Below are 16,881 nucleotides of genomic sequence, written 5' to 3' on the forward strand. Positions count from 1 at the left end.
GCTCTTTAGCGCAAGAATCACAGGAACCATTTGTTAAAATAAAATAGTACTAAGCACTTAAGGGAAAAAAATAATTCCAGGCTTTCATTCATATTCTTTAGTTAGTTATTGTGGATCTGATGCAGTGGTAGTAAGTTATCCAGGCATAAAAGTGAGCATTTTCAACACCTGAAACTTTGTGTTCTGATGTAAGGTTGAATTGTCTTTTATAGACTCTACTCTTACTCAGTCTTTGTTGTAACTCATCATATTATTTCAGTTTTTGAGTCTGTTTGGCTTTTTTCTTTTTTTAAAAAAAGCTTTCTAGTTCTAAAATTTTATACTTATAGTGAGTTCTCAAGACCTTTTAAAACTAGATGGTACCTGAAACTAAAATATCTACATGTTATTTAAAGATAACGCAGCTACATGTTGTTGTGAGTTTTTTTCCCTCCTTTATTCAATTGCCTCTGAAATTCACCTGCCATTCTACAGGTGAGCAGAATGGCAACAGGAATCCTGGTGGACTGCAGATTGGTGACCTGGTAAATATAGATCTCGACCTAGAAATTGTACAGTCTTTGCAGCATGGTCATGGAGGATGGACTGATGGAATGTTTGAGACTTTAACTACAACTGGAACTGTTTGTGGCATCGATGAAGATCATGACATTGTAGTACAGTATCCAAGTGGCAATAGGTTGGTGATATCTATCAATTTTTGATGATGACAAATAAAGCTAATATAGAGAAAAGAGTCTTAGAGAAAGCAAATAATGTAATACAACCAAATACTCATTAAAGCTAGCTTTTAGATGGTAAGTAAAAATCCAGAGTATATATTGGTAAGGTGGAGAGAAACAAATGGTAAGAATTATGTGTGTGTGTGTGTGTGTGTGTTTGTGTCTCTTGTGTGTATATGTGAATTTATATGAGGATGTTTATGATACAGTGTTCTGTACACTATTTTTCCTTCAAGAGGAGAATACATTATATCACTATTAGGTCTGACTACAGCCTAAAAGTTCTGTGTTGGTAATGGACTATATCAGTCTACCCTGAATGGGAAGGGTTTTACCTTAAAACTCCTTTGGTGCATATCTCCAGGGTCATCTCTTATTTTTTGTTTTTATTGATACACAAGAGGTGTACATGTTTTGGGATACATGTGATGTTTTCATCCATGCATACAATGTGTAATGATCAAACAGGCAATTGGGACAACCATCAGTATTAACATCACCCCTTCTTTACATTGGGAACATTCCAATTCCTTTCCCCAGCTGTTCTGAACTATACAAGTTGTTAACTATAGTCGCCTAACTGTACTATCAAACATTAGATCTTTTTCCCTGTATCTAACTGTAGTCTTGTACGCATTTACCATCTCTCTCATCCCCACCTTTCTCCTACTGTTTCCAGCCTCTGGTAACCACCAATCAACTTTCTATCTCCATGAGATCCACGTTTTACATCTCCTCATATGAGTGAGAACATGTGGTATTTGTCTTTCTTTGTCTGTCTTATTTTACTTAACATAATGACCTCCAGTTCCATTCATGTTGCTGCAGATGACAGGATTTCATTCTTTTTATAGCTGAGTAATATTCCATTGGGTATATGTACCACTGTTCTGTTCTGTTCTATTCTATTCTATTCTATTCTATTCTATTCTATTCTATTCTATTCTATTCTATTCTATTCTATTCTATTCTATTCTATATTTAGAGAAGGGATCTCATTGTATTGCCCATGCAAGTCCTGAACTCCTGGTCTCAAGTGATCTTTCTCCCTTGGCCTCCAAAAGTGTTGAGATTACAGGAATGAGCCACCATACCTGGCCCACATTTTCTTTATCTTTTCAGTCTATTTATGAACACTTAGGTTGATTTCATGTCGTAGCTGTTGTGGATAGTGCTGCAGTAAACATGGGAGTACCAATCTCCCTTTGACATACTGATATTCTTTCTTCTGGGTATATATACCCAACAGTGGGATTACTGGATCATATGGTAGTTCTGTTTTTAGTTTTTTGAGGAATCTCCATACTGTTTTTCATAGTGGCTGTACTAATTTACAGTCCCACCAACAGTCTACGTGTGTTCCCCTTTTTGTGTGTTCTTGCCAGCATCCGAAAAGCCATTTTCTTTTTTTCTCTTTTTAAAAATTTAAATTCAAAACTTTTTTTGGAGTAGAGACAGGGTCTTGCCATATTGCCCAGTCTGGCACTGAACCCCTGGCCTCAAGTGATCCTCCCACCTTGACCTCCCAAAGTGCTGGGGGCTTGAGCCACCTCGCCTGGCCGATAAAAGCAACAGTAGTTTGAGAGGACTGATATTTGTTCTTATTTAAATGTTTGGTAGAATCTAGCATTGAAACCATCAGGCCCTGGGGCTTTTCTCTGATGGGAGACATTTTTATTACTTCTTTGATCTTGTTACTCATTATTGGTCTGTTCGGGTTGTATATTTACATATATATATATATATTTATTTATTTTTGTTTTTTTGTTTTTGTTTTTATTTTTTTTTTGAAACAGGGTCTCCCTCTGTCACCCAGGCTGGAGTGGTACCATCTCAGCTCACTGCAACCTCCGCCTCCCAGGTTCAAATGATTCTCTTGCCTCAGCCTCCCAAGTAGCTGGGATTACGGGCATGTGCCACCACACCCAGCTAATGTTGTATTTTTTAATAGAGGTGGAGTTTCACCATGTTGGTCAGGCTGGTCTTGAACTCTTGACCTCAAGTGATCCGCCCACCTCGGCCTCCCAAAGTGCTGAGATTACAGGTGAGCCACCTTGCCTGGCCAGGTTTGATATTTCTTCATATCTCAATCTTGGTAGGTTGTTTATGTACAAGAATATCTATTTCTTCTAGATTTTTCAATTTGTTGGTATATAGATGTTCATGATATTGTGTTATGACTCTTTGCATTTCTGTGGTATCAGTTATGTCCCCATTTTTGTTTCTGATTTTATTTGGGTCTTCTGGTTTTATCTTAATTGGTCTACCTAAAGATTTGTTGATTTTGTTTATCTTTTGAAAAATCCAGCTTTTTATTTGTTGATATTTTCTTTTTATTGTCTCAATTTCATTTATTTCTGCTGATCTTTATTACTTCTTCCTTCTACTGTTGTATTTGCTTTGTTTTTGCTTTTCTAGTTCCTTGAGCTGTATTGTTAGGTTATTTGAAATCTTCCTACTTTTAAAATTATTATTTTTTTTTGAGATGGAGTTTCGCTCTTGTTGCCCAGGCTGGAGTGCAGTGGCGCGATCTCAGCTCACTGCAACCTCAGCCTCCTGGGTTCCAGCGGTTCTCCTGCCTCAGCCTTCCCGAGTACCTGGGATTAAAGGCATGTGCCACCACGCCTGGCTAATTTTGTATTTTCAGTAGAGGTGGGGTTTCTCCATGTTGGTCAGGCTAGTCTTGAACTCCCATCCTCACGTGATCCACCCACCTCGGCCTCCCAAAGTACTGGGATTATAGGCATGTACCACTGCACCCGGCTTTAAATGATTGATTAGGTGTATTGCTATAGATATCCCTCTTGCTACTGCTTTTTCCATATTTCATAGATTTTGATATGTTGTGTTTACATTTTCATTTGTTTTAAGAAATTTTAGGCCGGGCGCGGTGGCTCAAGCCTGTAATCCCAGCACTTTGGGAGGCCGAGACGGGCGGATCACGAGGTCAGGAGATCGAGACCATCCTGGCTAACACGGTGAAACCCCGTCTCTACTAAAAAAAAATACAAAAACTAGCCGGGCGAAGTGGCGGGCGCCTGTATTCCCAGCTACTCGGGAGGCTGAGGCAGGAGAATGGCGTAAACCCGGGAGGCGGAGCTTGCAGTGAGCTGAGATCCGGACACTGCACTCCAGCCTGGGCGACAGAGCGAGACTCCGTCTCAAAAAAAAAAAAAAAAAAAAAAGAAATTTTAAAATTTCCTTCTTAATTTTTCTTTTCTTTTTTTTTTTTTGTTTTTGAGACGGAGTCTCGCTCTGTCGCCCAGGCTGGAGTGCAGTGTCCGGATCTCAGCTCACTGCAAGCTCCGCCTCCCGGGTTTACGCCATTCTCCTGCCTCAGCCTCCCGAGTAGCTGGGAATACAGGCGCCCGCCACTTCGCCCGGCTAGTTTTTGTATTTTTAGTAGAGACGGGGTTTCACCGTGTTAGCCAGGATGGTCTCGATCTCCTGACCTCGTGATCCGCCCGTCTCGGCCTCCCAAAGTGCTGGGATTACAGGCTTGTTAATTTCTTTATTGACCTTTTCATTGTTCAGGATAATGTCTAATTTCTTTCTAGTGTTATTCTATTGTGGTCAGAAAAGATACTTCATACCATTTCAACTTTTTTGAATTTAGTGAGACTTGTTTTGTAACTCAATATGTGGTCTCTTTTGGAGAATGTTCCTTGTGCTGATGAGAACAATGTATTCTACGGCAGCTGGATGAAGTATTCTGTGTGTCAGTTAAGTATATTTGGTTTGGATTGTAGTTTAACTTTGATGTTTCTTTGTCGATTTTCTATCTGGATGATGATTTTTTCATTACTGAAAGTTAGATGTTGAAATGTCCCCTACTATTAAAGATATTGCAGTGTATCTTTCCCTTTAGATCTGTTGATGTTTGTGTTTTATATTTGGTTGCTCCAGTGTTGAGTGCGTATGTAATTGTTATATCCTCTTGCTGAATTGACCACTTTATAATTATATAGTGACTTTTGTCTGTTTTTACAGTTTTTGACTTAAAGTCTATTTTATCTGATATAAAAGTGTAACTATTCCTGTTCTTTTTTGGTTTCCATTTGTGTGCAATATCTTTTTCCATCCCTTCATTTTCAGTCTGCATGTGTCTTTATAGGTGAAATGAATTTCTTGTAGGGAGTACAGAGTTGGGTCATTAAAGCTGTTTTCTTTTACACATTCAGCCACTCCTTTTTTTTTTTTTTTTTTTTTTTTTGAGATGGAGTCTTACTCTGTCGCTCAGGCTGGAGTGCAGTGGCACGATATTGGCTCACTGCAACCTCCGCCTCCCGGGTTCATGCAGTTTTCCTGTCTCAGCCTCCCGAGTAGCTGGGACTACAGGTGCCCTCCACCAAGCCTGGCTAATTTTTGTATTTTTAGTAGAGATGGGGTTTCACCGTATTGGTCAGGCTGGTCTCTAACTCCTGACCTCAGGTCGTCCGCCCGCCTCAGCTTCCCGAAGTGCTGGGATTACGTGCATGAGCCGCTGTGCCTGGCCTCACTCTATGTCTTTTAGTTGGAGAATCAGTTCATTTACATTCATTGTTGTTTTTAATCGGTAAAGACTTACTACTGCTATTTTTGTTATTTGTTATTTGGTTGTTTTGTAACTCTTTTTTTCCTTTTTTTTTCTTGCCCTCTTCCTTTGTGGTTAGGTGATTTTCTTTGGTAGTATGTTTTAATGTGTTTTTTAAACAAATTTTATCACTTTCTGTTTTTGAGACAGGGTCTCACTCTGTCATTCAGGCTGGAGTGCAGTGACATGATCATAGCTCACTGAAGCCTTGAACTCCTGGGTTCAAGCAGCCCTCCTACTTTAGCCTTCCAAGTAGCTGAAACTACAGGTGCACACCACCATGGTCATTAAAAATTTTTTTTTTTATAGAGATGGGGTCTTATGATGTTGTCCAGGCTGGTCTTGAACTCCTTGTCTCAGGCATTCCTCCTGCCTCAGCCACCCACAATGTTGGGATTACAGGTGTGAGTCACTGCGCCCACCCTGTGTTGTTTTATTTTTTTGATAGGGAGTCTTGCTGTGTTGCCAGGCTGGAGTGCAGTGGTGTGATCTTGGCTCACTGCAACCTCTCCCTCCCAGGTTCAAGTAATTCTCCTGCCTCAGCCTCAAGTAGCTGGGACTACAGGCGCATGCCACCATGCCCAGCTAATTTTTGTATTTTTAGTAGAGTCAGGGTTTCACCATGTTAACCAGGCTGGTCTCGATCTCCTAACCTAGTGATCCGCCCTCCTTGGCCTCCCAAAGTGCTGGGATTACAGGCGTGAGCCACCGCGCCCAGCCCTGTGTTGCTCATTTTTAGTATAGCTACTATATGTTTTTTCTTCCTGGTTACCGTGAAGCTTACAAAAAGCATCTTATATGTGGGCAGCAAGCCACCCAGGTGCCGAGGCAAGAGACCAAGGGCACAAGCTGTTCCAGTATAATAAAGAAAATATACAGAATAAGAATAGTTATAATAGTTATACTAGAAATAGATTATAGATTTGATTATATATGAATATTATTAATCATTAGTTTGTAGCATTACTCTTTATTCCAATATTATAATAATCTTTGTTCTACAGTTATAACCTAGGAAAAATCAGGCCATACAGAGATAGGAGCTAAAGGGACATGGTGAGAAGTGACCAGAAGACAAGAGTGTGAGCCCTCTGTTACGCCCAGACAGGGCCACTAGAGGGCTCCTTGGTCTAGCGGTAGCACTGGTGCCTGGGAAGGCACCCATTACTTAGCAGACCTTGGTCTAGTGGTAGTGCCAGTGCCTGGGAAGGCACCCATTACTTAGCAGACCGGGAAAGGGAGTTTCCCTTTCCCCAGGGGAGTTAGAGAAGACTGCTCTACCACCTCTTGTGGAAGGCCAGACATCAGTCAGGCCCGCCCACAGCCATCCAGAGGTCTAAATGTCTCCTTGTGATGCTGTGCTTCAGCGGTCGCACTCCTGGTCCATTTTCATGTTTCGCCCTGTACACCTGGCTCTGCCTTCTAGATAGAAGTAGCAGAATTAGTGGAAGTATTAAAGCCGTTGATCTCTCCGAAAAGTGCATAGAAGAAATAATGACGTAAGCTGTCATTATGTTATTTCCGCCTCAGCTACCAAATAGGGAAGGGCCCCCTGTCCGGTGGACACGTGACTTGTGTGACCTTACCTGTCATTGAAGATGACTCGCACTCCTTACCCTGCCCCCTTGCCTTGTATACAGTAAATAACAGCACGGCCAGGCACTTGGGGCAACTACCGGTCTCTGTCTTGGTGGTAGTGGTCCTCCGGGCCTAGCTGTCTTTTCTTCTATCTCTGTCTTGTGTCTTTATTTCTACGATCTCTCGTCTCTGCACAGGAAGAAAAAAACTCACAGGCCCAGTAGGGCTGCACCCTATATCTGGCACCCAATGAGGATTTCTCTCTCATCTCTGCACACGAAGAGAAAAACCCATAGGCCCAATAGGGCTTGACCCTATATTATAGATATAACAAGTTATTTTAAACAGTTGACGTCTTAACTTTGATTACAAAGAAAATCAAACAGAGGAAAACTGAAAGACTCTACACTTTTTAACTCCTCACATTGTGACTTCTTGTCTCTTTCTACATCTTTTGATATTCCCTATCTCTTCACTGCTTGCTATAGTTTTTCTTTTTGATAGATTTGTCTTTTAGTCTTATACTAGAGTTATGAGGGGATTACACATGATTATAGTATTAGAGTATTCTGAATCTGTGTAATTACTTTTACCAGGGAATTTTATATCTTCACGTTTTCTTTTTGCTATTACTATCCTTTTCTTTTAGATTGATGAACTCTCTTTACCATTTCTTGTAAGAAATGATGGTGATGAATTTCCTCAGCTTTTTTTCATCTGGGAAAGGTTTTATCTCCCCTCCCTGTTTGAAGGAAAGCTTTGGTTGGTACAGTATTCTTAATGACCATTTTTTTTCTTTTAGCATTTTGAATATGTCATCTTGCTTTCTCCTGTCCTGTATGGTTTCTGTTGAAAAGTCTGTTGCTAGATGAACTGATGCTCTTTTATGTGTTATTTCCTTCTCTTCTGTTGCTTATTTTTGGATCCTTTCTTTGTCTTTGACCTTTGAGAGTTTGGTTAGTATATGTCTTGGGGTAGTCTATTTGGTTATTATTTGGTTTTTATTTGTTTGATGATTTCTGGCCTTGCTGTACATTGTTTTTTTTTTTTTTTTTTTTTTTTTTTTTTTTTTTTTTTTTTATAGTTTTTGCTTTTATCTTTCTGTAGATTTGGAAAGTTTTCTGTTATAATTTGAATAAACTTCTTACCCCTTGTTTTTTCTCAACTCTTTCTTGAATGCCATTGACTCAATTTTGCTTTTTTGAGGTTAGTCTCTGTATCCTGTAGGCCTTCTCCATTCCTTTTCATTCTTTTTTCTCTTCTGTGTATTTTCAAATAGCCCATATCCAGTCTCACTGTTTTTATTTTTTTCCACTGCTTAATTAATTCTGCTGTTGAGAGCCTCTGATGCATTTTTCATTTCAACAAATACATTTCTCAGTTCTAGGATTTTTGTTTGATTTTGAAAACGTACTTCCACCTCTGTTAAATTTCTCTGATAAATTTCTGAGTTGGTTTTCTGTGTTATCTTAGAGTTCACTGAGTTTCTTTAGAACTGCTATTTTGAATTCTTTAACTGAGAGCTTACACGTTGCTGCCTTACTAGGGTTGGTCATTGGCACTTTGCTTTGTCCATTGGCTTCCTGTTTATTTTGTTTCTTATCTGCCTTTTATGGCTTCGTATTGAAGGATTTTTTTTTTCTAGTTTTTGCTGTCTGCTTGTTTTGGTCTTTCTAGGGCATACTTGCTTACAGTTTCTTTGCAATTGCCTCTTGAATCCCCTCAATTCTAGATTGCTGCCTCCTTTTCAGAACTAACTGGTGCCTTAAGCCCAAGTTTGCCTTGGGTGTCACAAATGTTTGGAACTCTGTTCATCCTGAATTGGGCGGAAAGGAGTGGGGGAGGATCCCAAAAGTGGTACCTTGGCTGTGTGGGAAGTCAGGTTAGGGATTTATGGCCAGAAGACCCATGGAATGTGTGCCTCCTACAGTATAGTGCTGCTGAACAGCCACTCTGATTTGATGTCTCTTTTGGCTGAGATAAAGAGCAGAGTTTCAAGGGCCAGGTTTGCTAGTCCTGTATCTTCTCTTGACTGTAGCTACCCTTAGGGATTTTTCTTCCTGGAGGTACTCAAAAGGCTTCCTGTGGATTGAGGCAGGAATAATTTTCCTGCAAGGGAACCCAAGATGATGGGGAAGCTGGCTCTCTGCCTTGATCTCAGTTTTTCCAGGGTAGAAACTGTGATTCCTGGGGGAATTTTCTGTGCTTTGTGCCTGGTAGATAGGGGGAAGGATGTTGCAGATTCAGAAATTTGTTTCTTTTATTATCTGCTTGGAGTTTTTCATGTCTCTGGCCCCAGGGATCATTTCAGCTTCAGACTTGAGTTCTGGGATATTGCTGGTGATAATCCTGGTGCTATATATATATATATATTTTTTTTTTTGGTTTTCTATTGGGGAGGGTGAAGCCAGATTGTTTCTATTTTGCAATTTTGGTGTTGCCACAGATATGTACACACACACTAATCCTTATCAGCAATATAAAATTGTGTGCATTTCCTCACTTCTGTACCTTTTAACATACTACTCCCTTTAGGTAAAATACCCACTCCTCTTTTTCTCCCTCGTTACCTGGATTAATTCCTCTACATCCTATAAATACTGAGTTTATATGATTTGGGAACCTCCTCTCTCCTTTTACTCTCCATAGTATTATATATGCTTATACTCTTCATCTATTTAGGTTTACTTTTACCTATTAAAATTCATTTGATTTCTAGATTGCAAGTTTCTTGGAGGCTAGGGATGGCTTTTTAATTTTATTTGGGCCAAAATATATCTAATTCACTCTAGTATGTTTATAGTATTTTAAAGAAAAATCAATAAATTGAATAATTGTCTTACTGACATGTACATAAAGAAGCTAACTCCCTGAGGTTCTTTGGGGGAAGGGATGTTATACAGAATAAGGAAAGTTAACATTAAGTTGCTTACCTAGGTATAGCATTAGGTCTGATTGTATTCAAATCTTGCGAACATACATGATCATATCAGTATATGCATAAAAAGTACTTGACAAAATCCAACACCCTTTTGTGATAAAAACGCTAAAAATACTGGGACCAGAAGGGAACTTCTTTGGCTTGATAAAGGACATCTATGAAAAACCCACAGCTAACATCATCTTTAATGATGAAAGACTGAATACTTACCCCCTAATATCAGAAACAAGACAAGAGTGTCCACTTTACTACTTCTGTTCAGCATTGTACCAGAGGTTCTAGTCATAGCAACTAGGTAGGAAAAGGAAATAAAAGGAAGAAGTAAAAGAAAAAGAAGATGTAAAACTAACTCTGTTTACAGATGACCTGATATCGTGTATAGAAAAACCCAAAGAATCCACAAAAGCCATTGTAGCTAATAAATGAGTTCAGCAAGATTGCAGGAACCAAGATTGGTACAGGAACATCAGTTGTATTTCTGTACACTAACAGTGAACAATATGAAAATGAAATTAAAACAATTTCATTTATAATGGCATCAAAAAGAATAAAATACTTAAGAATAAATTTAACCAAGGAGATGCGAGACTTGTACAGTGAAAACTACTGAACACTGTTGAAAGAAATTAAAGAAGACCTAAATAAATGACAAAATATTCCATGTTCTTAGATCAGGTTTAATATTGTTTAGATGGTATATTAGTTTCCTAGGGCTGCTATAACAAATTACCATAAACTGGGTGGCTTAACAGAGATTTATTCTTTCACAGTTTCAGAGGCTAGAAGTCCACATTATGGGTGTTGGCAAGATTGGTTTGTTCTGGAGACTTTCAGGGAGAATCTGTTGTATGCCTTTCTCCCAGCTTCTGGTGGTTCCCAGCAATCCTTGTTCCTTGGCTTGTAGATGCATCACTCTGTATTCTCTGCCACTCTCTTTACATGACCTTCTTCCCTGTGAGTCTGTGTTTCTTGGTGGGTATCTGTGCATGACTCTCTTATAAGGATACTAAGCATTGAATTTAGGGCCTACTCTAATCCAGTATGACCTCATTTTAACTTGATTACATATGTAAAGTCCTTATTTACAAATAAGGTAACATTAATAGATACCTGGATTAGGACTTCAGCATATTTTGGAAGGGAGCATAATTCAACCCGCAATAGATGGCAGTATTTCCCAAACTAATCTTCCGATTAAGTGTAATCCCTGTCAAAATCCTGGTACTTCTTTTGCAGAAATTGACACACTGATACTAAAATTCATATGGAAATTCAAGGGACCCACAGTTATCAAAATAGTCTTGAAAAGGAAGAACAGTTGGAGATCTCAAAAATCCTGGTTTCAAAACTTAACCACAAAGCTACAGTTATAAAGATAGTATATTAGTGATGTAATGTTAGACATATGGATTAATGAAATATAATTGAGAGTCCAGAAATAAGCCCCTTGCATTTAGGTCTATTTATTTTATTTATTTATTTATTTATTTTTTTAAGAGGTGGAGTTTTGCTAGATTGCTCAGGCTGGAGTTCAGTGGGGTGTTCATAGGCACAATCATGGCGCACTATAGCATGGAACACCTGGGCTCAAGAGATCCTCCTGCCTCAGCCTCCTGAGTAGCTGGGACTACAAGCATGTGCCATTGCACTTGGCTGGTTAGTTGGTTTTTGACAAGAGTTCAAGATGCTTCAGTGAGAGATGAAATGGTCTTTTCAACAAATGGTATTAGGATAATTGGATATCAACAAACAAGTTGAACCCCTACTATACACCATACACCAATATTATATCAAAATTGAACATAGACCTGAAGGTAAAAGGTAAAACTAGAAAACTCTTAGAATAAATCATAGCCATAAATCTTTGTGACCTTGGATTAGACAATGGTTTACTAGATATGACCCCAAAATTAGAAGCAACCAAAGAGAAAGTGGAGAAATAGGACTTCATCAAAATGAAAAACTTTTGTGTTTTAAAGGAGACTATCAAGAAAGTGGGCAACCCATGGAATGAGACAGAAGGTTTGCAAATTATATGGGTTAATAATGGACTTCTATGTAGAATATATAAAGAACTCTTAAAATTCAACAGTTAAAACTTAATAGAAAAATGGGCAAAGGATTTGAATAGACAGTTTTCCAAAGAAAATACGCTATAGAGATGATTAATAATGCCATTGTATTATTTGGCTAGGGTTGCCATAATAAAATACCACAGACCAGATTGCTTTAAACAATAGAAATTTATTTTCTCAGCTTGGGTAACATAACGAAACTCCGTCTTTACAAAAAATACATAAAAAGAAAAAATTAGCCAGCTGTGATGGCATGTGCTTGTCATCCCAGCTACTCAGGAGGATGAGGTGGGCAAATTGCTTGAGCCCAGGGAGGTCAAGGCTGGAGTTTGCCATGATCGCGCCACTGCAGTCCGCCATGGGTGACAGAGTGAGACCCTGTGTCAAAAAAGAAAAAAAAGTATTTTCTCACACTTTTGGGTGCTAGAAGTTCAAGATCAAGGTGCCAACTGTGCTGGTTTCTGTTGAGGCCTTTCTTCCTGGTCTATAGATGGCCACCTTCTCTCATTATGGCCTTTCTTCTGTGTGCAGTTGGAGAGGGAAATCTTTGATGTCTCTTCCTTTTGTAAGCGTACCAGCCCTATTGTATTTGAGACCCACCTATAATACCCAATTTAATCTTAATTACTTCTGTAAAGGTCTTATCTGTAAATACAGTAACATTGGGGGTTAGGGATTCAGCATATGAATTCTAAGGGGATGTGGTTCTGTTCATAACATTCATGAAAAGATGCTTGATATTACTATTAGGAAACTACAAAGCAAAACCACAATGGCATACCACTTCACACACTAAGATGGCTTGAATAAAAAAAAAATAACTTTTGTTGAAGATGTAAAGCAATTAGACCCATCACGTATTGCTGGTAATGCTGTAAAACAATTGGGTTGCTTTAGAAAACAGTTTGGTAGTTTCTCAAAATGTTAAACGTAGAGTTATCATAGACCCAGCAGTTCCGCTCTTAGGTGTGTACCCAAAATAATTTAATAATGTATGTCTGTAGAAAAAACTGTATATGAATATTGTGGAAGCATTATTCTTAAGCACTGGAAAGTAGAAACAACCCAAATGCCTATCATCTGGTAAATGGATAAACAAAATGTGATATATTCATACATACCACAAAGGAATCAAGTACTGACACATACTGCAACATAGATGAATCTTGAATTATGCTAAGTGAAAGAAGCCAGTCACAAAAGATCACGTTGTGTGATTTTATTCATATAAAATATCCAGAATAAGCAAATCCATAGAAACAAGAAAGTATATTACTGGTTATTTAGGGCCTGGGGAAAGGGGTGAATATGGAGTACCTGCTAACAGTTATGGGGTATCTTTATGACATAATAAAAATGAAATTAGATAGTGGTTATGGTTATACGACTCCATGAATATACTAAAAACTACTGAATTACATACTTTAAGTGGGTAAATTTTATGGTGCATGAAATACATCTTAATAAAGCTATCATTAATAAAAGAAGTAAAAAAAAGGTACAAGTATTGCATATCAGTCAATAAATAAAAAGGAAAAAATCTTAAGGATATGACTTAAGTTCTGATTAGCATGTACTAACACATTTTGTGTTAAATATTCTCTTTGGGAATGTTAGGTTAGCACTAATTAGGAGGAGTATTTGCAGAATTCTTTCTTGTTCGAAATTTTTCTTGGGCAGTAGAGTGCTAACAGTAATATGATACTTGAGTTCTAGAAGATCTTTTTGTTCTTTATCCAACAGAACTTACTAAGTACTTATTCTGTATTAGGCCGTGTAATTAGTACTAGGATCACAAAGACGAGATATCATCTTCTGCTTTGAAGGGGTTTCCTTTTTAGCTTGGATAGATAGAATGGGAAATAACTGTGATAACATGTTAAAAATAATATGATTGGCCGGGCGCGGTGGCTCAAGCCTGTAATCCCAGCACTTTGGGAGGCCGAGGCGGGTGGATCACGAGGTCAGGAGATCGAGACCATCCTGGCTAACACGGTGAAACCCCGTCTCTACTAAAAAAATACAAAAAACTAGCCGGGCGAGGTGGCGGGCGCCTGTAGTCCCAGCTACTCGGGAGGCTGAGGCAGGAGAATGGCGTGAACCCGGGAGGCAGAGCTTGCAGTGAGCTGAGATCCGGCCACTGCACTCCAGCCAGGGCGGCAGACCGAGACTCCGTCTCAAAAAAAGAAAAAAAAAAAAAAAAAAAAAATAATATGATTGGTAAGTATTCAGAATTTTTTGAGAGTGCAAGAGAAGAGTGGTCATTACTGGGCAAATTAGAGAAAACTGCAGAGGGATAATTAACACTTGGAGTAAGCTTAAAAGATAGACTGGATTTCACTGGGAAAAGCACTCAGCAGAGGGAGCACTTGTTTGATGGCTGCTCTGTTTGGGCAGGATAGTAAGTCTAGCAAATTTTGGGTAATCGAGAGTGAGATAAAAGGCACTGTTGTTGATATGGCTAAGAGAAAACTTCGTGTATATGATTTTTATTTTTAACTGGTCAGAAGCACTTTTTTCTCTTTGTGGTTGCTTTAGAAAGAACAGTTTACTTGGCCGGGTGCCGTGGCTCACGCCTGTAATCCCAGCACTTTGGGAGACCGAGGTGGGTGGATCACCCGAGGTCAGGAGTTCAAGAACAGGCTGACCAACATAGCAAAACCCCGCCTCTACTAAAAATACAAAAATTAGCTGGGTGTTGTGGTGCGTGCCTGTAATCCCAGCTACTCGGGAGACTGAGGCAGGAGAATTGCTTGAACCTGGGTAACAGAGTGAGACTCTGTATCAAAAAAAGAAAAAATAAAGCAAACAACAGTTTACTTATGTGGTTACAGAAAGTTAGTAAACAGGTTTTTATATGGTGTGACCACTCAGTCTTTTATATGCTGATAACCATTTGGACTAAGAAGAGGATATAATATGCCAATATTGTAGAAACTTATTTGACAAGGGAACCTTTACTCTTGGAATGCAGTGTGGAATTAGGGGAGGTGTTCTGTTATCAGTTGTGGTATATCTATTTGATGGAATATTAAGTAGTCATTAAAATGATTATTTTGAAGATGATAGCAGCATGGAAAATGCCTGTATGAAGACATCAGCATCCAAATTAGTTTGATACAATGATTACAATTATGGTAAATATCCATGCATGGAAAATTAAAACTAGATACTATGTTTATCCATTAAGTTGGCAGTGGTGTGGGGAAATGATACACTCTTTGTAGAGCAGTTTGGTTCTACTGGAATTGTAAAGAAATGTATACTTTGATCAGACAGTTCTTTTAAGAATCTCTACTGAAATACCTCATGCGCACAAAGATGTATACACAGGGATGGTCTTTACAGTACTGTATATATAGGAGACAGTTTGGAAGCACTTTAAATGATAGTCAATAGGACAGTAGTTAAGTACATTAGTGTGTATCCAAGTGATAGAATACTCTGTAGCAGTTAAATTGAATTAAGGTGTATTCAATTTAGGTCTGTATTCTTAGACCTATTTAAGATAGGTCTGTATCTGTGACACTAAAAAATAAACCTACCCAGATGTATTCTCTGAAAACAAGTCACAAAATATATGTATGTATGTGTCTCTATGTCTATGTATACATATGTATGTATATAACATTCCCATTTATGGAAAACAACTATATTATGAATGTCATTCAGCATATTGATAGAATGTCTATAAGGACACAGAGTAGAATATTAATAGTGGTTTCTAGTGGGATGGGAATGGTGATCCAGGGTGTTTGTGTGAAATGGAACTTTTACTTTACGTGTTTCTGAAATTTTGAATTTTTAACAGTAATTATGTATTACTTTTATAACAATTTTAAAAAACATGCAGGGGAGAATAGACAAAAGTATACCAAAATATTTACACTTGTATTAAGGTGGTAAGATTATGGATGACTCTTTTCCCAAATTTGTATATTAAAATTATAAAAAGGAGGTGCTGGGGCGGTGGTTCATGCCCGTAATCCCAGCACTTTGGGAGGCTGACGCAGGCAGATCACTTGAGCTCAGGAGTTCGAGACCAGCTGGGCTAACATGGTGAAATCCAGTCTCTACCAAAAATACAAAAATTAGCTGGGCGCGGTGGCACGTGCCTGTAATCCCAGCTACTTGGGAGGCTGAGGCAGGAGAATCACTTGAACCTGGGAGGCGGAGGTTGCAATGAGCCGAGATTGCGCCCCTGCACTCCAGCCTGGGTGACAGGGCAAGACTCTGTCTCAAAAAACAAAACAAAACAAAATATATGTATATGTTTATATATAAAAATAAAGGAAACAAGTCATTCAGGATATAATTGCAAAGGATTGTCTTACTCTTTTGATCTTCAGTGTTTACGAATTTTGTATTAAAATTAAGCAAACCTATCCGTTTTGAGGTTTAGCTTTGCTCTTGTAGGTGGACCTTCAATCCTGCTGTTCTCACTAAAGCGAACATTGTCCGAAGTGGAGAAGCTGCTCAAGGTGCAGAAGGAGGCACCTCGCAGTTTCAAGTGGGTGATCTTGTACAAGTTTGTTACGACCTGGAACGAATTAAACTTCTACAAAGAGGACATGGAGAATGGGCTGAAGCGATGCTTCCGGTAAGTATGTATAGAGTAATTCTGGGCTAGAAATTACAATATACTTATGTTGTTTTTAAAAGTAAATTAATGTAGAAATTAAATTGGCATAAAACTTCCTAGAGTTGTATTCTCCATGTGCACCTAGACATACTCGTGCTTTTAGTTTTCTAATTTATCCCAGTTAAATTAGCCTGGGAAGGTCCAGAAAAGGTTACAGTTAATATTTAATATTTTTTGATAGAGTAGTTATTGGAGAATGTTATGTGGTGCAAGTCAGCAGTGGTTTTCCTGATACTTAACCCCAGAATGATATAGGTCTGTGCACATCTGGTCTCTAGCAGTGCTGGACCAGTGCAGCTTTCCTGATTTGGGAGCCTGCCTCTAAAACTTGAGCATAAAAGAGCAGCTCA

The 16,881-nt window shown here is 38.7% G+C and overlaps 1 protein-coding gene across 1 annotated transcript in view; it reads left to right on the forward strand.

The window, feature by feature from the left end:
• The window catches only part of MIB1 (mindbomb E3 ubiquitin protein ligase 1), a 136,591-nt gene that overhangs the window by 39,943 nt on the left and 79,767 nt on the right, over positions 1 to 16,881 (forward strand). Inside the window, exons 6-7 of the mRNA XM_010354878.2 lie at positions 475 to 679; positions 16,306 to 16,489. Of these exons, the coding sequence (XP_010353180.1) occupies positions 475 to 679; positions 16,306 to 16,489 (389 nt within the window). The remainder of the gene's footprint in view (positions 1 to 474; positions 680 to 16,305; positions 16,490 to 16,881) is intronic.

Source organism: Rhinopithecus roxellana, chromosome 21 (genome assembly GCF_007565055.1).
Source record: "Rhinopithecus roxellana isolate Shanxi Qingling chromosome 21, ASM756505v1, whole genome shotgun sequence".
Lineage (NCBI taxonomy): Eukaryota > Metazoa > Chordata > Mammalia > Primates > Cercopithecidae > Rhinopithecus > Rhinopithecus roxellana.